The sequence below is a fragment of the Chiloscyllium punctatum genome, chromosome 37, assembly GCF_047496795.1.
Source record: "Chiloscyllium punctatum isolate Juve2018m chromosome 37, sChiPun1.3, whole genome shotgun sequence".
NCBI lineage: Eukaryota > Metazoa > Chordata > Chondrichthyes > Orectolobiformes > Hemiscylliidae > Chiloscyllium > Chiloscyllium punctatum.
Window position 1 is genome coordinate 15,167,764 of NC_092775.1, and position 23,606 is coordinate 15,191,369.

The 23,606-nt window shown below is 42.4% G+C and overlaps 1 protein-coding gene across 1 annotated transcript; it reads left to right on the forward strand.

Annotated features, from left to right (window-relative positions):
- Window positions 1-5,204: 5,204 nt before the first annotated feature.
- Window positions 5,205-23,231, forward strand: fam83d (family with sequence similarity 83 member D). The gene is made up of 4 exons (XM_072556331.1): window positions 5,205-6,236; window positions 15,112-15,279; window positions 18,966-19,090; window positions 19,718-23,231. Exons 1-4 carry the CDS (start codon window positions 5,763-5,765, stop codon window positions 20,715-20,717), a joined length of 1,767 nt encoding a protein of 588 aa, XP_072412432.1. The 5' UTR covers window positions 5,205-5,762; the 3' UTR covers window positions 20,718-23,231.
- The last annotated feature ends 375 nt before the right edge of the window (window positions 23,232-23,606 follow it).

Here is a 23,606-nt window from a genome sequence, read left to right on the forward strand (position 1 = left end):
AAAGCTATGCCCCCTTGTAATAGCTGACTCCATACGCGGAAAAAGGTTCTCACTGTCAACCCTATCTAACCCCCTAATCATCTTGTACACCTCTATCAAATCACCCCTAAACCTTCTTTTCTCCAAAGAAAACAACCCCAAGTGCCTCAGCCTTTCCTCATAGGATCTTCCTACCATACCAGGCAACATCCTGGTAAACTTCCTCTGCACCCATTCCAGTGCCTCCACATCCTTCCTATAGTATGGCGACCAAAACTGCACACAATATTCCAGAAGCGGCCGCACCAGAGTCTTATACAACTGCAGCATGACCTCAGGACTCCGGAACTCAATTCCTCTACCAATAAAAGCCAGTACACCATATGCCTTCTTCACTGCACTATTTACCTGGGTGGCAACTTTCAGAGATCTGTGTACATGGACACCAAGATCCCTCTGCTCTTCCACACTACCAAGTAGTCTACCATTAGCCCAGTAATCCATCTTTTTATTACTCTTACCAAAGTGAATCACTTCACACTTAGCTACATTGAACTCCATTTGCCACCTTTCTGCCCAGCTCTGCAGCTTCTCTATATCCCGCTGTAACCTGCCATATCCTTCCTCACTGTCTACAACTCCTCCGACTTTCGTATCATCCGCAAACTTGCTCACCCAACCTTCTAACCCTTCCTCCAGGTCATTTATAAAAATGACAAACAGCAATGGTCCCAAAACAGATCCTTGCGGAACACCACTAGTGACGGCACTCCAAGATGAATCTTTGCCATCAACTACTACCCTCTGTCTTCTTCCAGACAGCCAATTCCTAATCCAAACCTCCAACTCACCCTCAATGCCATATCTCTGTATTTTCTGCAGTAGCCTACCATGGGGGACCTTATCAAACGCCTTACTAAAATCCATATATACTACATCTACCGCTTTCCCCTCATCTACCTCCTTCGTCACCTTCTCAAAGAATTCAATAAGGTTTGTGAGGCACGACCTGCCCTTCACAAAACCATGCTGACTATCCTTGATCACATCATTCTTATCCAGATGTGCATAAATCCTATCCCTTATAATTCTCTCTAAGACTTTGCCCACAACAGAAGTGAGACTCACTGGCCTATAGTTACTAGGATTATCCCTACTCCCCTTCTTGAACAAGGGAACCACGTTTGCTAGCCTCCAGTCCTCTGGCACTACTCCTGTAGTCTTAAAAGAACTCAATAAGATTTAGAGGCACGACCTACCCTTCACAAAACTGTTTTGACTATCCCTAATCATATTGTTCCTTTCTAGATGATTATGAATTCTCTCTCTTATAATCCTTTCCAAAACTTTGCTCAGGAGCAAAGTAAGGTTCACTGGTCTATAATTACCAGGGTTGTCTCTACTCCTCCTTGTAGAAGGGGACAACATTTGCTACCCTCCAGTCTTCTGGCACTATTCCTGTAGACAATGACAACAGGAAGATAACTGCCAAAGGCTCTGCAATCTCCTCCCTGGCTTCCCAGAGAATCTGAGGATAAATCCCATCTGGCCCAGGGGACCTATTTATTTTCACACTTTCCAGAATTGCTAACACCACCTCCTTGTGAAGCTCAACCGTGTCTAGTCTAATAACCTGTATCTCAGTAATCTCCTTGACAACATTGTCTTTTTCCTGTGCAAATACTGATGAAAAATATTCATTTAACATTTCCCCATCCAATTCCACGCACAACTTCCCACTACTGTCCTTGACGAGCCCTAATCTTACCGTAGTCATTCTTTTATTCCTGACACAACTATAGAAAGCTTTAGGGTTTTCCTTAATCCTACCTGCCAAAGACTTCTCATGTCCCCTCCTGGTTCTTCTTAGCTCTCACTTTAGGTCCTTCCTGGCTAACCTTTAGCTCTAAAAGCACCCTAACTGAGCCTTACATCTCATCTTTACACAAGCCTCCTTCTTCCTCTTGACAAGAGATTCAACTTCCTTAAACTACAGTTCCCTTGCTTGACCACTTCCTCCCTGCCTGACAGGTACACACTTATCAAGGACACACAGTAGTTATTCCTTGAACAAGCTCCACATTTCAATTGTGCTGATCCTCTGCAGTTTCCTTTCTCATCTTATGCATCCTAAATCTTGCCTAATTGCATCATAATTTCTTTTCACCCAACTGTAACTCTTGCCCTGTGGTGTATATACCTATCCCTTTCCATCGCTAAATTAAGCGTAATCAAATTGTGGTCACTATCACCAAAGTGCTCACGTACTTCCAAATCTAACACCTTGCCTGGTTCATTACCCAGTACCAAATCCAATGTGACCTCACCTATTGTTGACCTATTGACATACTTTGTCAGGAAACCCTCCTGAACACAATGGACAAAAACTGACCCATCTTAAGTACTCTTACAATACTGTTTGCAGTCAATATTTGGAAAGTTAAAGATCCCATAACAACTGTCCTGTTGTTTTTGTTTCTATCGAGAATCATCTTTGCAATCCTTTTCTCTACATCTCTGGAACTTTTCGGAGGCCTATAGAAATCTCCCAACAGGGTGACCTCTCCTTTCCTGTTTCTAACCTCAGCCCATACTATCTCATCTGGATGAGTCCTCAACAAGTGTCCTTTTTGCCACTGTAATACTGTCCTGGACTAACAATGCCACAATGCCGAAGTCCCAGGTACCAACCTATGCTGCAAGTTCACCCACCTTATTCTGGATGCTCCTGGCTTGAAGGAAACACAGTTCAAACCACACTCCTGCCTGCCGGTACTCTCCTGCAACCTTGAAACCTTATTCATGACCTCACTACTCTCAACCTCCTGTACACTGGAGCTACAATTCAGGTACCCATCCCCCTGCTGAATTAGTTTAAACCCTTCCAAAGAGCATTAGCAAGTTCACCACCCCCTGACCCAAATATTGGTACCTCTCTGTTTCAGGTGTAGACCATCCCATTTTTTCGAGGGACCACCTACCCCAGAATGACCCCCAATTATTCAGGTATCTGAATCCCTCCATGCACCATCTCTGTAGCCATGTGTTCAACTGCTCGCTCTCCCTATTCCTCACCTCACTAACACCTGGCACAGGGTAACAAACCAGAGACAACAACGCTGTTTGATCTAGCTCTAAGAATCCCCCTAGCTCCCTGAATTTCTGCTTTATATCCCCATCCCTTTTCTTACCTATGTTGGTGGTGCCTATGTGGACCATGACTTGGGTCTTCTCCCACTCCCCCTTAAGGATCCCCAAAACACAATCAGAGACATCACTGACCCTGGCACCTGGGAGGCAACATACCAACTGTGAGTCTCTCTTGTTCCCACAGAATCTTCTATCTGTCCCCTTAACTATGGAGTCCCCAATGACTAATGCTCTATTCCTCGCCCACTTCCCATCTGAGCAACAGGGACAGACTCTGTGCCTGAGACCTGTACCCCATGTCTTACGCCGGTAAGTCATTCCCCCCAAACAGTATCCAAAATGGTCTACTTGTTATACAGGAATGGCCACAGACGATCCCTGCACTGACTGCTTCTTACCTCTTCTAACAGTCACCCAAGTATCTTCATTTGTAGGAGTAGCTACCTTCCTGTAGCTTTTATTTATAACTATTTCTGCCTCCAGCATGATCCTGAGTTCATCCAGTTCCCTAACCCTGTCTTCAAGGAGCTGGAGTTGGTTGCACTTCGTGAGGGGATACTCAGCTGGGACACTAACGGTGTCCCTCACCTCAAACATGAATTGAAAAAGAGATCTGCAGTGTATTGGTTATTCCAGTATTGCCCGATCTGCTGAGGAGGTTTCATCACACGTCCAAAACCCCACCTCCAACACTTTTACAATTGGCTTATTGTCCAGAAGTAGTGACCCTCAACAGCCAATTGGAGAGTGAATAGATTTTCTGAACCAATTGGATTCATCTTAACTGAGAGTGTTTCGCCCCACCTACCCTTATCACCAATTTACAGCGAATAAACTTGAGGGCGAGTTTGGGGTTGCATTGGCGGTATCTTTATTTCTAAGCCAGGGTTCAAGATCCACCTGCTCTAAAGGTGTGTCTGAGTAGGTTGTTTTTTTTTAAAAAAAGTCCCTACCTCTGGACTACTTCACATCCTCCCAGCCATGGAAGAGTCATGAAGTGCAGCTTTTTAAAAAAAATCTTTAAAAATTGATTGTGTACCTATTCAAAAGAAAATAAATAATAAGTTTTATTTAATGTCACTATGGGTTTTAACCAAAAAGATAATTTTTAATCCCTGGCCAGTCCCAGAAGGTTGTTAACAAACTGAAACTGCAGGAAAAGCTCAGCAGATCTGAAAGTATGCTGAGCTTTTCCAATAATTTCTGCTTTTGTTTCTGACTTACAACATCCGCAGTCCTTTTGGTGTTTATTCAGTGTTCCTGTAAAGTAATACAAGATTAAAATACTGCTGTAAAATCTGAAATCAGAACAAAAATTAACTCAGCGTGCCAGCCAGTAACTGTGCAGAGAAGCAGAGGTAACCATAAAACAGAGGAGCAGAAATAGGCTATTCGGCCCATCCAATTTGCTCTGCCATTCTCTGAGATCAAACTAATAATCCTCAAAAATAATCCTGAAAGTTTGAAACCAAAACAGAAATTGGATAAATTAGCAGGTCTAGCAGTATCTGTGGAGGTAAAAAAAAGAGTTAATGTTTCTAGCCCAGTGCCCCTTCTTCAGAACTAATAATCTTCAAATCCACTTTCCTGTCTTTTCCCCATTACCTTGTCCGCCTTCCCGATTAAAGAAAAATCTCTCAGCCTTGAATATACTTAATGAGTCAGCCTCAACAAACCCCTATATTAAAGGATTCCACTCCATAACCCTCAGAGAGAGAGAGAGAGAGAGAAAAAAATCCTCATTTCTATCTTAAATGTGCGCCCCTTTATTCTGAGATTATGCCCCTCTTGCCCTAGGCTTGAGCTGAACTCCAGACTGGCGACTCCGTACTAAATATTGCAATTGGAGTAAAACTCGAAAAGGGCTGCTACTTGTCCACGTTTTTATGTCCTGGACTGGATCAGATACGAAAGCATAAATTTAAAATAGACCGTCAGTCAGTGGGCGGAAAAACCCCAGCTGTTTTTGGATGAATTTAAACCAGCAGCCAATCGCAATGGGACTGTTGTCAGAATCCGTTAAAGAGTAAAAGGGAGAGTGCTGAATTAACAGTGGGTGGGAGGCGCAGCCGGGAAACTGGTTCGACGGCTTTCGCTGTAGCCAATCACTTCTCGTCGGCTGTGGGTTTGAATAGTCTGTCGGTGAGTTTCAATTGTGGAATGGAAGACAAGCAGCGAGCTAAGGAATGTGGCTGCTTTTGTTAAAAAAAAGTATAATCGGACTCCTGCCTCTTCAAACCAGCAGAAGACCCCCGTATCTGTGGGTGCACACCAGCAGAAGACTCCCCGTATCTGTGGGTGCACACCAGCAGAAGACTCCCCGTATCTGTGGGTGCACACCAGCAGAAGACTCCCCGTATCTGTGGGTGCACACCAGCAGAAGACTCCCCGTATCTGTGGGTGCACACCAGCAGAAGACTCCCCGTATCTGTGGGTGCACACCAGCAGAAGACTCCCCGTATCTGTGGGTGCACACCAGCAGAAGACTCCCCGTATCTGTGGGTGCACACCAGCAGAAGACTCCCCGTATCTGTGGGTGCACACCAGCAGAAGACTCCCTGTCTCTGGAGTGAAAGGGGACGCTAATAGCAGACTCTGGGTCTGAAGTCTCCAGCCTGAGGTGGACCGTGACCATGAATGATTCCCAATGCCTGGATGACCTGCCGATCGTTTCCAGGTGGTGCGGTGCTCCCAGGCAGGAGCTGGGACTACGGGAGTTTTACAGCGAGACCCAGCGCCTGGCTTTGGAAGAGCTGATCGCCGGCGGCGAGGGGGCTTACAGCGCCTTCCTGAAGAGGGAGAGAGCACAGGGCTTCCTGTCGGCCGATGAGATCGCCAGCATCTTGCAGTCCACCATCAGCCCCCCTGGGCTGGAGAGTCAGACACTGGAGCAGTCCTTCACCGGGTCCAATGACCTCTCCTCGGGGACCTACTTCCCCGATGCCTCGGACACTGAGGTGCCTGTTCTGGACATTGGGTGGCCAGTCTATCCGAGCAACTGGTACCGGGGGGTGACCCAGGTGGAGGTCTATTTCCAGCCCAGCTATGGGGAGCTCATCTACAGCTGCAAGGAGGCGATAAGGAAGCTCATCAGAAAGGCAGAGAAGGTATTGAAATGGGGGCATATGATTAACCTGAATTTGTTTCATTTTGGACCTTTCATTTCAATCTAGAATCTAGTTCGTCGAAGCTTTAATATACGTTATATACTGAAGATGGAAACTTTTTTAAAAATATAGAGCTACATTTAAGAGACTTGATCTAGCCAGTGGAAGGAAAAGCTGACAGGAGACAGCCAGTGGTGTTGGTGGAATGCATAGAGTCCTCCAGGATTCACTTTCAGCACTTTACTTGGTCTACATTAGTTAGCAGGGCCTGGGTGCAAAAGCCACTATTTCAGGTACAGAATGAAGTTCAAGCTCCCCAGTGCTGGAATGATTAGTATTTCTTGTTTTTGCCCACTACAGAATTCCCTGATTCTGGACCAGGGAACAATTTCCCCACCATTTCCTCAAAGGTTTAGGTAATGAACTTTGTAATCCAGAACTTCCATAGGCTGGAGAAATAGGTTCAAATCCCACCATGGCAACTGGGGCAATTCAAATTGAATGTCTAAATCTGAGAATATGAAATAATGTCTAATATAACGGTGGCCATCCATTGTTGTAAAAACCTTTCTTGTTCAGGAATGAATCTACCATCTTTGCCTATTTTGGCCAACGTGCACCATGGCTGGTTCTGAAATGGGTCAGCAAGCCATCCACTTCAAGGGGAATTTATGATCCGTAAATAATACAAACCTTCATAATGGGTCCTACGTCCCCTTCAAAGATTAAAGGGGGAAAAAAAATTTCCAAGACAGTTAAAGCTAAATACCAGGAATAGCTCAGGCATAGTCTGAGAATTAGGGCCAGACAGTTCAGGAGAGATGGTAGAAAGCACTTCCACACACACTGTGTTAGAGGTTTGGAATTCTATTCCACAAATGGCAGTGGATGCTGGATGCATTGTTAACTTTAAATCTAAGATAAATATGTTTTTGGTAAGCAAAGGGATATGGGCTAAAGACATCATATGCAGTTCGGCCAGACATCAGCCATGATCTCATTGAATGCTGTAATGAGAATGATGTTCTGATGAGGGGTGGCACAGTGGCTCAGTGGTTAGCACTGCTGCCTCATGGTGCCAGGGACCTGGGTTCAATTCCAGCCTTGGTTGACTGTCAGTGCGGAGTTTGCACGTTCTCTCCGTGTCTGCATGACTTTCTGGGTGCTCCAGTTTCCTGCATATTCCAAAGGTTAGGTGGATTGGCATGCTAAATTACCCCAGTGCCCCCAGGGATGTACAAGCTAGGTGGATTAGCCGTGGGAAATACAGGGTTACAGGGATAGTGTCATAGAGATGTACAGCATGGAAACGGCCCCTTCGGTCCAACCCGTCCATACCGACCCGATATCCCAACCCAATCTAGTCCCACCTGCCGGCACCCGTCCATGTCCCTTTAAACTCTTCCTATTCATGTACCCATCCAAATGCCTTTTAAATGTTGCAATTGTTCTAGCCCCCACCACTTCCTCTGGCAATCCCTTCCACACACGCACCAGCCTCTGCGTGAAAATGTTGCCCCATAAGTCTCTTTTATATCTTTCCCCTCTCATCCTAAACCTACACCCTCTAGTTGTGGACTCCCCACATCAGAGAAAAGACCATGCCTATTAACCTATCCATGCCCCTCATGATTTTATAAACCTCTATAAGGTCACCCCTCAGTCTCCAACGCTCCAGGGAAAACAGCCCTAGCCTATTCAACCTCTCCCTATAGCTCAACTCCTCCAATCCTGACAACATCCTTGTAAATGTTTTCTGAACCCTTTCAAGTTTCACAACATCCTTCTGATAGGAAGGAGACCAGAACTGCACACAATATTCCAAAAGTGGCCTAACCGATGTCCTGTACAGCCGCAAAATGACCTCCCAACGTCTGCACTCATTGGATCAGTGTTTACTGTGGAAAAGGATATGGAAGATGTAGAATGTAGGGAAATAGATGGTGGCATCTTGAAAAATGTCCATATTACAGAGGAGGAAGTGCTGGATGCCTTGAAATGCATAAAAGTGGATAAATGCCCAGGACCTGATCAGGTGTACCCTCAAACTCTGTGGGGAAACAAGGGAAGTAATTACTGGGCCTCTTGCTGAGATATTTGTATCGTTGATAGTCACAGGCGAGGTGCTGGAAGACTGGAGGTTGGCTGACCTGGTGCCACTGTTTAAGAAGGGTAGTAAGCACAAGTCAGGGAACTATAGGCCAGTGAGCCTGAGGTCAGTGGTGGGCAAGTTATTGGAGGGAATCCTGAGGGATAGGATGTACACATATTTGGAAAGGCAAGGACTGATTGGGGATAGTCAACATGGCTTTGTGCATGGGAAATCATGTCTCTCAAATTTGATTGAGTTTTTTGAGGAATTAACAAAGAGGATTGATGAGGGCAGAGCAGTAGATGTGATCTATATGGACTTCAGTAAGGTGATCGACAAGCTTCCCCATGAGAGACTGGTTAGCAAGGTTAGATCTCATGAAATACAGGGAGAACTAGCTATTTGGATACAGAACCTGCTCAAAGGTAGACAGAGGGTGGTGGAGGAGAGTTGTTGTTCAGACTGGAGGCCTGTGACCAGTTCAGTGCCACAAGGATTGGTGCTGAGTCCATTACTTTTTGTCATTTTATATAAGTGATTTAGATGTGAGCTTAAACTTTAGTTAGTAAGTTTGCAGATGATATCAAAATTGGAGATGTAGTGGACAATGAAGAAAGTTACCTCTGATTACAACGGGATCAGATGAGCCAGTCAGTTGAGTAGTGGCAAATGGTGTTTAATTTAGATAAATGCAAGGTGCTTCGTTTTGGGAAAACAAATCTTAGCAGGAGTTATCCACTTAATGGTAAGGTCCCATGGTGTGTTGCTGAACAGAGAGGTCTTGGAGTGCAGCTTCATAGCTCCTTGAAAGTAGAGTCGTAGGTAGATAAGAAAGTGAAGAAGGTGTTTGGTATGCTTTCCTTTATTGGTCAGAATATTGGGATAGGGGTGTGTCTGGTGGGATGCTCTTTGAAGGGTTGGTGTGGACTCAATGGGCCGAATGGCCTGTTTACAGTTTGTAGGGATTCTACTTTTTTTAAAAAAAAATTCACACTGAATAGCATTCCAAGAGGTGCAGAAGTAATCCTGAAATTTCAGAAGAGAAATATTTGGAAAATATGTGTATTGATAATAGTGAATGTGAGGAATTTAGTTGATGGAGCTAGAGCTGTTGTGGTTGGTAAATTAGCGTATTGGTTTTATAATGAGACAAGTAACCTACTCATACCAATCTGGTCTGTCAGTTTTGTGACAAATTTGTGCAAACGTAGCTCAGATACTGTGATACCCTTATCCTGCGAATGAATAATATTTTAAAAAAACTATCATCTGTGCATTTGGTAAGATTGCAGTTAAAACCTGTTACGTCAATGAAAGGCTGATTTGCTCTTCTGTGTCCTGATTAATTGATGACCCTCTTGTGGCGCAATGGTAATGTTCTGTCCCACCGGACTAGGAGGCCAGCTTCTAGTCCCACGCTCCAAAAGTGTGCAATAATATCTCTGAACAGGTTGATTAGAAAAATAGGTTAATTGCCCAACAGATCCTGCTGTGCACAATAAGGTCAGAACTTCTTTAGTATCAATTTTGCAGGTGACGCAGAAGCTATTGTTCATTTAGTCATCTAACACCTGTAGTGGAAGCAGATATGGCTCATGTTTCTTATTCAGTGTCTGCTTTGGTTGTTTTTCTAAACTGTGAGTTCTTATGAACCAAGCTGATGTCAGATATTTAAATGTTATCTGCATGGTTTTAAAACTGTCAAGTTACTTATTCTGTGCCTCAGGCGAAATGTGTGGATATAGATATTTTCTGCAAAAAAAATAGTGCGAAATACTAAAGATGCTGGAAATCAAAAGCAAAAACAGAAAATGCTGGAAGCAGATGATGACATGTTACATAGTGCCTTTAAGAGGAAATAAGCAAGTTACCTATTGGTAGCCCCCTCCCCTCTGAGTCAAAGAGCTGAGAGTTCAAACCCAGGCCCAGAAACGTGAGCACAAAATCTAGGGTGATATTTTCCGTGCGATACCAAGGGAGGACTGGATATGCAGGAAGTGCCTTCTAACACCGCTGCCCCTTTTGAGTGGACAAGGTCCCAAGGCATATTCTAAGAATAGCTAGATGAGTCTCCCCTAATATCCTGTGCCTCAAACAAAACCTAAAGCGATTATAGAGTCATAGAGATATACAACATGGAAACAGACTCTTTGGTCTGACTCCTCCATGCTGACCCGATATCCTAAATTAATCAAATTACATTTGGCCCATATCCCACTTAAACCTTTCGTATTCATATACCCATCCAAATGACTGTTAAGTGTTGTAATTGTACCAGATTCACCACTTCCCCAGCAGCTCATTCCATATACGCACCAACCTCTGGGTGGAAAAAGTTGCCCCATAGGTCCCTTTTAAATCTTTCCCTTTTAAAAGTTATGTCACTTTTGGAATACTGTGTTAAATTCTGGTCTTCCAACTATAGGAAAAATGTTGTCAAATCAGAACGGGTTCAGAAAAAAATTACGAGGATGTTGCAAGTGTTGGAGAGTTTGAGCTATAGTGGTATAGGCTGGGGCTGTATTCCCTGGAGCAGAGTATGAGGGGTGATCTTATAGAGGTTTATAAAATCTTGAGATGTTTGGATAGGATGAATAGTCAAGGTCTTTTCCCCAGGTTAGGGGAGTCCAAAACTACAGGGCATACATGTCAGGTGAAGGGGAAAGAGTTTTCCATGATGCAGGATGCTCTTAACTATGAAAGTAGGTAATTAGCTTGTTTGAGTCAAATGTCTTGTCTTTAAAATTCTCATTTGTTTTCAAATCACTGCATGGATTTGCCCCCCTCTTTGTCTCTGTCACCTCTTACAGCCCCACAACCCTCCAAGATGTTTGTGCTCTTCTAGCCTTTTGTACATTCCCAATTAACCTCCAATGCTTAGGCTCCAAGCTCAGGCATCCCTCTCCATACATGTCTGCCTCTGTATCTTGCTTTCTTCCTTTAAGATGTCCCTATAAAACCTACCCATTCAGTCAAGCTTTTGATCATCTGACCTGATATCTTTTTGTGGCTCATGTCATAATTCTGTTTTATAATGCCTCTTGAGATGTTTCCATATATTGAAGACACTTTTTATATAAATTTTAAAGAACTTTTGGACATCCCGAAGTCATGAAAGGAATGTGGAAATGGCATTACATTCATTCTTTAGCATGAACAGAATCCTGTATGATGCCATAAAACAATCTTGATTCAAACTGCTCTAGAAGGTAAATTGACCCACTAAAGTGAATGGAAGGAGTGGAAATGTTAGCTGACTTGATGGCAGTAACAGGACAAAAAGCACAATGCCCTCCAGTTCCAGTTACTGGAATCTGCTATTGTTGCCATGGAGATAGCAAGGTTGATCGTAATAAATAAGGAACATCGTGTTTGGGTGTGTGTGGTACAGAAGTGATTCTGTCTGTGGGAATACATTATAGTGCAGTGATTCACTCTTGTGTAATAGATGCGCTAACGTACAAAGAGCAAAGCTTATAAGGTTTCCGTCATGTGAGCCTTCGAGATTGGATTTCTGCTCTCTCAAACCCATTGTAAAATATCAATGTACACATTGATCAGCTGCCTTAGAGAAATGGTGTACAATAACCTCAGACTGGAATATCAGATTATTAACTTCCTTGGCTCTCTCCTGTACCTACACCATTAACAGTAGGGACAAGAGTTGGTTGTTCGGCCCATTGAACCTGATCCAACATTCAATAGGATCATGGCTGATTCCACGTTCCTCACACCCATTTTCTTACCCTCGCCTCATAACCCTTGATTCTCCAATGACACATGTGACACTAAACTAATTGAATTCAATGAAGTAGGTAAAGCACATGCTGCCATCTGTTTCCATTGCTAGTTTCTCCTGGAACAAGCTGTCACCAGTGTTACAGCTGGAGTTGAATCACTTCAGATCAAGTAAACTGTCAAGGAGACATTTTTTCCCTGCCTCTTGCCATCCGCCATTGGCAGACCATTAGGATTAATATTGGCCACGTTATTGATGCACTTTCTTTCGCCACCAAATCCTTGCGTGGGACTTGAATCTAGAGCTGCTAGCTCACAGCCAATGCCACAATAGCTCCCCATGTGGTTCTTTTAGGAGGGTGTTTTCCCACTGGTTCATTGGATATAAGAATTACTGGCAAATTGCCTTTGAGAAGGGGACGGTGAACAATGGTTCGGAATACTGCAGTGAGTAATTCAACTCCTCATCCCTTTGACATATCACCACCATTTGCAAGGCATAAATTAGGATGAAATATTATCTCTTGCTTCAATTAATTTGTTTCCAACAACATTCAAGAAGCTCAGAAATATCTGGGATAAAGCAAACTGTTTGGCAACACATCTAACACCTTCAACATTCACTCCTTCTACCACTGGTCAATAGCAGCGTGTGTACCAGCTTCACTGCAGCAACTCAGAGGCTCCTTTGACAGCACCTTCCAAATGTGTGGTTTCTGCCACCTGGGACAAAGTCCTTCCATGTGTGGGATGCAGCAATACCACCGTCTGCAAGTTCCACTCCAAGCCATCCATTGTTCAGACCTAGAACTGTATCACTGTTTTAAAATCTTGTTTTTGAAAGCTTGGAACTTTTGTTTTAAACCCCTGCCAACACTGTGTAGCTGGAACTACACCTTGAGGAGTGCAGCAGTTCACAAAAGATGAAAAACCACACTGTTCTTGGGGGTAGCTGGAGCTGGGTAATTAAATGCTGGCCCAGTCAGCAACGCCCACATCCAATAATTGATGTCTTTTAAACTATAAAGTACTGCAGTCTGTGATGTTGAGGACTAAATTCCAGGATTTTGATCCAATAAGAATGATGTGTAACTTGGAAGGGAACTTGGTACGGTCTGATGCTTATTTCCACTTATTGTACTTCACGATGGCGGAGGTTGTGGATTAGGAAATTGCTGCAGAAGGAGCTTTGAATTGCTGTAGCGCATCTTGGAGATTAATTTGCTGCTGGTGGTGGACAGAATGAATTCAAAGTGTAGTGCATTCAAATCAACTTTTCATTATGCAAGGCATTACTGCATTCACAACAGAACTCCACTGGCAGAAGTGGGAAGCAAAGGCTGATGGGTGACAAAGAACAAATCTGTGTACTTACTCGATGGTATGAAGTTAAATACAGTGGATGTCCAAAGAGACTTTTAGGTTCTACTGCATGGATCTTTTAAAATACCACAAAATAGGTGCGGAAAATAATCAAGGCTTCTAATGAAATACCAGCTTTTGTATCAGAGGACCTATAGTATAAAGATGCAGAAGTTATGCTGCAGTTATACAAAATCCTGGTTAGACCCCACATGGAGTACTGTGAACTGATCTGGGTACTACACCTTGGGAAGGACGTTTAGGCCTTGGAGTAAAATATATGTTTACAAGATCGATAACTTAACCCCTGGACTTTGGGGGTTATGAGGAGGCCTGTTTTCTTTAGAATTTACAAGTTTAAAAGGTGACCTGATTGAAGCCTTCAGGATATTAACAGGAAAAGATAGTTTATCATTATCTATTCTATCTTTTCTCGTGGGGATTCAGGAACTAGGGGACATAATCTAACAATTAAGGCCAGACCATTCAGAAGAGATGATAGAAACCACTTCTACACTCAAAGCATGGTAGAGGTTTGGAGCGCTCTTCTACAAATGTCAGTGGATGCTGGATCAGTTGTTAATTTTAAATAAGCAAAGGTATTAAGGGATATGGGCCAAAGGCCACAGCGATATGGAGTTGAGCCATGAGATGTTGCTGAACAATGGAGCCCCTTTATGAAGGTGCTTTGTAAATGCAAGCCCAACTATCCTTTGTATGAATGAACTGTTTATATTTTGGCTTGAGCTGGTAGTCATCCATTCATAGAGTCATAGAATTCACTCTAAATAAATTCCCAATCTAGAATGAATGACCTTCTCTACTCTGACCTGTTGATTACAGGCCAGGTAAGTGGTGACCTCCACCCTCTGTACATCAGTTAGCTATGTGCTGGCTTGGGTTTCGCAATTTCACATCAAGGCCTAAGTTAGCTCAATATGAGTTAAGCCATCACCTTCTAATGGCCCACACAGTGAATAACATCTGGGTTTTCTCTTATCTTATGAAGGCTGAATGAGTTATGGCCTCTTTCTTAAAATATAATTTAAAAGATTGCACTCTTCAGACAACTGGGGTCAAACAAATAAGAGATGATCAGAGTTTAGCTATCTGATCACCTTGTCTTTTTTATTTCCCCTCTTTGCAATAGTGTTTATTACACTTGCATAGTTTGCAACCACATCTGTGTCCTGAGGGTGGCAAGTCATGTTGTAAGTCCAGGGAAGAAGAATGCACTGCTTCATTAAGACCTTTTGAGTCTTTCTGAGGAGTGTGCTGGCTGGCAGAAAATATATCTTGTATTTTATCAGCTAACTTTTAGCAGTGGTTCAAATTCTGAAACCTTTACTTGAATGAGGTAGCCTGTAGTATCCATGATAAATTATACAGGAGAGAAGACTTCAGTAGTGATGTGCTGTGATGGTTCTTGCAGTAAATGCTACCCAAATCACCTTTCCTGCAGTCCCAGTTGCTACTCTCCCAATAAGGTAAAATGTGATGCACTCCTGGGCAATGTCAAACCTATTCTAGAGGAGTTATGACTGTCGTTGGAATGGGCTTGGCTATTTCTGATTGCAAAAGTACATCTCCTTTTATCTGTCTTCCATCCTCCCAAGCTAAACTCCGTACAAAAATTTGAAATATCAAATTCCAATATTGTCTTCCTCTTCTTTGGTCCTTTAGGTTATTGCCCTGGTAATGGACACCTTCACCGATATCGACATTCTCAAGGACCTCCATGAGGCTTGCCGGAGGAGACGTGTCCCCGTTTACATCCTGCTTGATCAATCCAGCCTCCCACTCTTTCAGAAAATGTGTCGGGATGCTGGTGTCCAGGTGGAGGAGGAGAGGGTAAGTCTCTGTTTAAATGGAGATGATCTAGGATGCCACCTTTGTCAGAAAACGTAGCCACTGTGCATCAAGAACATGTGCAGGACTTCAAAAGGTTCAGGGCAAAGAGGAAAAGATGGGAAGATTTTTGAGAATCGTGGTTTTGTGCACCAAAGAAATATTATACTGTATATTTTCTACCGAAGCCCAGAGATGGAGAGGAACTAGACCAGAAACTGAACTGGACCAGTCACGTAAATAGCATGGCTACAACAGCTGGCCAAAGGCTAGAAATTCTGAGGTAACTAATATATCTCCTGATTCCCTGAAGCCTGTTCATCATCTTCATGGTCCAAGTCAGTGTGTGTGATGGAAAGTTTCCCACTTTCCTTAATATATCCAAGATTCTTTAATGCTTCAGAATAAAGCAGCCTGCTTGAACAGCATTGCAGCAACATGCCAAAGGTTCACTGATACGACATTCCAATTCCAGGGCAAAGGCAGTGGGTGTATGGAAACACCATCAGAATGGGCCCCTCCCAGCCACATACCATCTTGACTTTAGCTATGTAAGAAATAGCAACAGAATTGGGCCATTTGGCCCCTCAAGCCTGCTGTGCCATTCAATAGGATCCTCTATCCCTCTTCCTTCACTGACATTAGATCAAAGTCCTGGAACTCCCTCCCTAATGGCACTCTGTAAGCACAGCATGGACTGCAACAGTTTTAGACATCAGCTCACCACCGCCACAAGATAGCTTGGGAATGGGCAATAAATGTTAGTCTTGTCCACACAGTTCATATCCCATAAATAAATTTCCAAAAAGTTGTGGTCCTATGATAATTACTTATGAACTGGCAAAGGATTGACTTTTCACTGTGGTCATTGTGACAAGTAGGAATTGGAGACTGTATAGCTTTTGTTGTTTGTCTATTATAGTATTTTTAAAAAGCAGCTTTTTTTTTTCTTTTCTAACCACTGCTATTTTACTGATTTGATTGCTTTCCATTTGCTTCCATACAAATCCTGCTTTCAGTTGCCTCCAATTGCTTGCTGCTTTGAAAAATTTAACTTGTTCTTTTCACGTCCCCTCCCGACATTATTTAAGATTGTGGCGTGTTAGAAGAATGAGCACAAAACCTGATTCTCCCACAGACCAATGCAATACCAATGTGCTGTGCCTTCTGTTCTGAAGAGTCACGGAACTCGAAACATTAACACTGCTTTCTCCCTACAGGTGCTGCTAGACCTGCTGAGTTTCACCAGCAAATTCCTTTTTTTTTCTCTGTTACTGTGTCTCTGTCTTCAATTTCAGCCATCCACAGAAAAATCAAACTTGCTTAAAACTTTAGATTTTTTATTTAATTAAAACAGAAACCACCAAAAATACTCAGTGACTTAGGGGATGGTAGCCATGATGTGGAGGTGCTGGTGTTGGACTGGGGTGGACAAAGTTTAAAAATCACACAACACCAGGTTATAGTCCAACAGGTTTATTTGCAAGCTCTAGCTTTCGGAGTGCTGCTTCTTCATCTAAGATTGTAGTTCCAAATAAGCCTCTTTCAACTATAACCTGTTGATGTGTGATTTTTCTTTTAATAAAGGGGATGAGAAGGTTCACATTGTCAAATAAATGACTTTCTGCCAGAATTGGGGAAAAATTAGTGATGTCATAGGTTTTAAGCAAATGGAAGGGATAGGAATGGATTTGCAAAAAAGCAAAAGGCAAGGTCTGTGATAGATGGGAAGAAATTTTAAATAGCGAAAAAAAAGGTTGTGGTGCAATCAAAGGCAGTGGAAATGGGACAAGTAAAGAAACAAAAGTTGGCCGGAGGTGGTGTGAATGGCAGAATGAAGAAGAGCTACTGTCTTGAAACAAAAACAAGAGAGGAGAAAAAGATAAACGTGAAACATGTGAAAAAAGGAGTGGGGAGGGAAAGATGGGACAGAGGTTGCAATATGAAATTGTTGATCAAAATGTTGAGATCAAAAGCCTGATGCAGGAGGCCAAGGAGAGAGTGGGACCCAGTTATGGGATTGAACATTGGAGTCAAGTTTATGGAATGCATAAAGATGATCAACAAAGTGAACTCCCTACAATGGAGGAGATGGTATTGTGAGCAGCAAGTACAGTATACTGAACTGAGAGAAATACAAGTTATTGTCGGAGAAAATGGGGTGATGCCAGTGGCTCAGTGGTTAAAACTACTGCCTCACAGTGCCAGGGACCCAGCTTCGATTCCAGCCTATGTGGAGTTTCCACAGTCTCCCCGTGTCTGTGTGGGTTTTCTCCCATAGTCCAAAGATGTGCAGGTCAGGTGAATTGGCCATAGTGTTCAGGGATGTGTAGGCTAGGTGCATTAGTCAGGGGTAAATATAGAGTAATAGGGTAGGGGAATGCGTCTGGGTGGGATACTGTTCGGAGTGTTGGTGTGAACCTGTTGCCAAATGGCCTGCTTCCATACTGTGGGGATTCTATGAATTTGTAGGGGTTGCATACCTAGGGCAAATTCCACCAACTGGGCCCTTCTCCTGAGATCATACTGTACAGTAGCATCTCGTCCCAGCTCCCAAAGCTCTCTAGCTTTTCCTTCTGTTCTGTTAATGATGTGCAGGCCAGGTGAATTGGCCATGCTAAATTGCCCATAGTGTTAGGTAAGGGGTAAATGTAGATGTAGGGGTATGGGTGGGTTACGCTTCGGCGGGGCGGTGTGGACTTGTTGGGCCGAAGGGCCTGTTTCCACACTGTAAGTAATCTAATCTAATCATTAAGACTCCTAAAGCTCCTTCAACAGCAAAGACAAGGCAATGGAGAAACCCAGCAGGTCTGGCACCATCAAAAAGCAGAGTTAACATTGAGTCCAATGACTCTTCTTCAAAACTGGATCGTAAAACTCGTTTGTGGTAATGATGCCTTGCAACTTCCGCACTGAACCAAAAATAAAACAAGATGCCACCCTCACCTATTCAAGGTGACTCCTCTCCTTGATTTCCAGTTTTTACCAATGCTGAGAGCCCCAGCTTGGGGCCTGAGGTTGTCACCTTGATTTTCCCTACCCTACCCTAGGGGCTGTTCTAGTCATTGCTTCCTGTAGAAGGATTGTTTTAGGGCTTGGAAGGTGAAAGGCCAAGTGGTGTTGGAAGCGGGGGGCTGGTGAGGAAGGTGACTTGTGTAATGTTCCAGCTATGGCAGATGGAATAATACCTTTAGATTTCAGAAAGAGGAGGGGAAGGGAAGACACGTTTTTGATGATGTCATGCTGGAGGATTGTGACCCATTGTGTAGATGGTCTTGTGGGATTCAAAACTGCATCCTAACCTGAGGCTGGGAGGAGGGTGAGGGCTGAGAGTTGAAGTGTGGGAATCAGGACAGATCCAGTTAATATCCTTTCAACTATGATAAGGGCAAGTCCTCAGCTAAAGAAAGCAGGAATATTCAAAATGTTAGTCATGTGTTATTATAGATGTGCAGCAAAATCTGATGTTATTTGATTATGCTTAGGAGGAGAAACAGACTATTTTACCATTTCCCAAATCCAGGCATCAAGGTCTAATGATAGTGGCCTGTTGTTCTCTGGCTCATGTCCAGCATGACTCTGTACACAGTCTCTTTATCCAATGAGATGGGGATATATCACAAAAGTGTATCTCTGTGGTTTGCTCATTTTGGCCTGGTATCAAATGCATTTGTTTGCTTTCCTTGCAGAAGATGAGAGTCCGCACAATAACGGGATGCACTTATTGCACAAGAACAGGAGCTAAGGTTATCGGCAGAGTTCATGAAAAATTCATGTTAATTGATTGTGATAAAGTAGCCACAGGCTCTTACAGGTGAAAATTAAATGTTATTTTTATTTTATTCTCTGTATGGTTTGCAGTCAGTCAAATAGCTGGTTCTGTTCTACTTTAGTTCCTTTTTATATTATTGTCTGATTAGCCTCCCAAAGCTTTTTAATGGGTGAGGGTAATGAAAGAAAGATTCTAGGACTGCTCTTTGTCTGGAAGTGAGTGTGAGTGATAGATATTCTGCACTCCCACCCATATCTGCTGCTCGCTCTCTTTAGGTTTACTTCTCTGATGGAAGATTTCTTTTTACTCGTTTATTCAATATTATGTATAACTAAGTTGGTCATCTGACTGCAACATTGAATGCCACAACTGACTTTCTGTTTCTTGAAATGGGAAGCAGGACGTCAGGTTTGGATGTCTTCAGTGTGTATGATTCAATGTTAGTTAAGAGTAACCACTTGGAAGGGGCACCCAACAGCCAGTGGTATGAGCCTCCGAAAGAGTCACCTGCTCCTGGGCTAGATTTGGGACAGAGGAGCTGGAATTGCTTTGGAAATTGTTGGTTAGTTTAAGGTTATTCTGCAATCAGTCCTTGGAACAATCATTGCATGTAACTTGTATAATCAGTGTTTGTCTTTTTCTGACCTCGCTGTTGGTTTCCTTCTGCAGTTTTACTTGGACTGATGGGAAGCTGAATCGCAGTAATTTGACTGTGCTCTCAGGACAGTTGTCTGAGTTTTACGATGAGGAGTTCCGAATCCTGTATGCCCAGTCACAGCCAATACCAACCCAGTCAGCAGATTTCAGAAATTGTGCCATCTATGAAGAGATTGCAGCAAAGAGGTTGGTGTCTAGACAGCCCACTGCCAGCAATGCCATCAACAGACAAATAGTGCCATGTTCTCCATTAAAGTGTAAACACGAGGCTGTGGACCAAACAGCTGAGAAAAAGCCATGCTCACAAACATCTGTTGGCTCAGCAGATAGCCATGTGTCAGAAACATCTACTCTCAGTGACAAAGCCCCTCATAGAACCAAGGATGTGAAGAGTGTTTCTATACAGACTGACCTGGAGGTACAGCCAGGGACTGTCATGCACAGCACTTCCACACAAACCTGTATTGTGCTGAAGGATGTGGAAGCTCAAACTGCACTCCTGTCAAAATCGAGCTCCACTCAGACCTACACTTGTACCAGAATTGGTGCACAGGCTGAAACTTTGACTGCTCCTGCTCCATTGTCAGTCACTGAGCAGTCAGATACAGATGGATGTCCAGCCATTGGAGAGTCAACTGACACTCCCGGTCAGCCTCCTCCCTCCCCTACAGAGTCCAGTGATAGTTCAAGTCGTTCTTCATCTTCCACAACCTCTGAAGGTCAGCAATGTCATAATTCTGCCAGCTATCATCACGCAGGTCTCCACAGCACCAACTCCACACTGAGGAACTGCTTCCAGAAACTCACCAAAGAACGCCAGTTCCATTACATCACCATTCGCTCCAAACTGGACAGCATGGTTGCCATTCTCTCAAGGAGTCGACACTTGAACAAGTTCCCTAGCCACGAGCTGGACCGGTATAATGTGAGAGGTAGCGAGTTAATGAGCAGGAATAGAGTTTTGGGATTCAGGGAGGTATCTGCATTGGCTTCGTTGGCACTGCGTAACTAAACATTATTTCAATTCGCATCTGATTTATTTTTCACCATGTTGTGTGTGGATTATTTAGTGATTGATCAAACTTTGGTAGTCTTTAGCCAAGTTTTAACATCAGTAACCAGGATTTTTTTTTTTAAAAAAAGGATTTGTGATTCTATAGAATGTTCAATTATCAAGTCAAACTATGATTTTTGTTCTTACTAGCATTGCCTTGTATGAAAGAGGACAACTATTTCCATAGGTGACACTTTGAGCCCTCTAAAATAAAAGTTGTCAATATTTTTTGAATAAACTACCTTTGTCACTGTACTTCAGGTGTTGCTCAGTGGGTAGCAGTATAACCACTGAGTCCTGATTCAAGTCTCACTCAAGTCCTGAGTACAAAGTTTAGGATAATACTTTAATTCAGTACTAAGGGAGCATTGACTTAGTAACCTGCTAGTTAATGGATGAGTTATTAAAATGAAGTCCTGTCTGCCCTCTTGGGTGGATGCAGAAGTTGCTGTTCAATGAGTTAAAAGCATCAAGGTCATGAAGATATATAAATGCAAGCCTTTCTTTCCTTCTGAATCTACAGTACCTTGTTAATATTTTGATTTTTCACAAATTATGGGTGTGATAAATGAGGACTGAAAAGTGACAATGTTAAAATATGAACAGAGAGAAGCAATCCTAAGAGCCAGTGATGGTAGATGCAGCAAGCTGAAAAGAAATTGGATTCATTCTGAGTTGGTTGTAAATTCAAATTTTGTATTTAAGGTGGTTCATTCTTTTAAAAAAAAAACCTGTAAAGCTTAATATAAAACATGCATGTGAAAATATTCAATGCGCTGTCTCATTTGCAATTGAAGATTACAGTTTTGATATTTAACTCTTCTCTTGTAGCTTGATGTACTGAAGTTGACCATATTGGTTGACTTTCCAATTTTTAAAGGAGAGGAATTTTCTTTAGTCACCACAACTGCATTTAGTTCCTAAATTCAGAAACGTATGTACGTACGTAATTCCTCCAGTAGGAACCAGATGGTGCTTCATAGGTTATGTTCAATAAAATGTTCATATCTCTCCATGTAGAATTTAGTGAAGGGAACTGGCCATTTGGTCCAACTGGCGTATGCTAGTGTGTGGATCGTGAGTCTCCTTACATGTTACTTCTTCTGAACCTATTACTATATCCAGCAAATGTAGCACCTAGTTTTCCCCTTGAATGACCTGTGCTATTTGCTTCAACCAGCTTATGAAGTAGGTTCCACATTTTCATCACTGAATAAAGAAGTTTCTTTATTGGATTTGTTGTTGACCATCTCATTTATAACCCCTTGCTTTCAACAATCCCACTAATGGAAATGACTTTACCCTAACTTGCCCAATATTTCTAATCAAATGCTCTTAACATTTTTCACTTATTGTGAATTTTATGTGCAAGTCATGGAAAATTTGGTTTTGGACACTTATTTCCAGTATCTCTTTGGGTAAAGGCTGGAATCCCAGTTAACATCAGGAACAAAACCTGGATACGGCTTTTAGAAAGCAATGGAAGAATTGCTATCCCGTTTTCAAATTCCTGGTTGGATATTATATACCTGCTAGACTGCCTCAGTCACACAATACAATCCTAACTTCTGCACTGTGAGAGAGATGTTTTATTTTGTCCCATGTCAACAATTCTGTAATTTCTTCTAAGTTGAAATAACGTTCATGTGAATGTATAGAAGATCATTTTTTACGTAGCCACGGTAAATGCCTTGAAGTGCCTTAATTTTTCATTAGCAGGTCCTTACTAATGAACTCTGAAATGGATGCTGGTGTCAAATTAGCTGCATGAGCTAGAAATTCCTGTCAAATTGTTCTGGCTCAGCATCTGCTAGTGATGGACTCAATCTTTTTTAAAATATTCTCCGTAACATTAAAAATGTAGCAATATTGATCAGTGGGAACATAATGTTCAGAGATTTTGAAGCATTATTTGTAATGCCTTACATTAAAGTAGCCCCGAATCGGTGCATAATCCAAGCTGTCAAAGCAACCACAACAGATTGTTGCCCAATTGCCATGTACTCTACTCCTAGCATTATCATTTAAGGGGTTTGCTTATAAATAGTATAAAACTGAGTGCCTATAGTACCTGCCCTAATGTTTTAAACTTGTATGTTAATACCTCAAACGTTTAAATTGGACTGATGATGTAAACTTTATATCCATTTAATTTGGTGGCTGGGATATCTGATGGTATTTGTATGTTTGTTTATTGACTATTATTAGCTTTCTGTATTGTCTTTTTAAATGTATATCCTTATGCTGTAAAATTAAAGAATTGGTCTAAGTTCACTGCCACTCTGGGATCCCAGATTGAATCTGTCCCTTGGCTTTTCAAATGATTGAATGAAATCCTTCATTTTGAGGATTGTTGCTATGGGAAAATTATAGAAATGGTGTTAATATTTGATCTATAGAGATTTGCAGCATTTATCTGCAGGTCGCAAGATTGGCTGTTGTGGAATGCAATAAAAGGTTTTTTTAAAAATACTGATATTTTTAATTCTGAAGTGTTTTTAAATGGTGTACAGTATATCTTGTTTTAATTAGTAACTCTGAAGCTGAGAATTATTTCTCATGATTTTAGAATTCTGAAGCAGAAGAATATGCCACATTGCAAGTGTATGGTTTTTTAATTTCCATTTATATTAATGTATCTTTGTTTGGCCGGTCCCAGGCTAGCTGCATTGTTCACGCTACCACACAAAATCAACTACTGAAGTGAAAGGACCTGATACCCACAGCCAACAGAACAAATATCAGATACAAAATACCCTGCAATGACTGCAACAAACATTACATTGGACAAACCTGGCAGGAAACTAGCCACCAGGATACATGAGCATGAACTAGCTGCCAAAAGAC

Bases quoted from the DNA above. Each gene is read 5' to 3' on its own strand.
- fam83d (XM_072556331.1), top strand. From the start codon at position 5,763: ATGAATGATTCCCAATGCCTGGATGACCTGCCGATCGTTTCCAGGTGG. The intron at 6,237-15,111 runs GTATTGAAATGG...TTGGTCCTTTAG, and splicing joins TCATCAGAAAGGCAGAGAAG to GTTATTGCCCTGGTAATGGA. The intron at 15,280-18,965 runs GTAAGTCTCTGT...CTTTCCTTGCAG, and splicing joins TCCAGGTGGAGGAGGAGAGG to AAGATGAGAGTCCGCACAAT.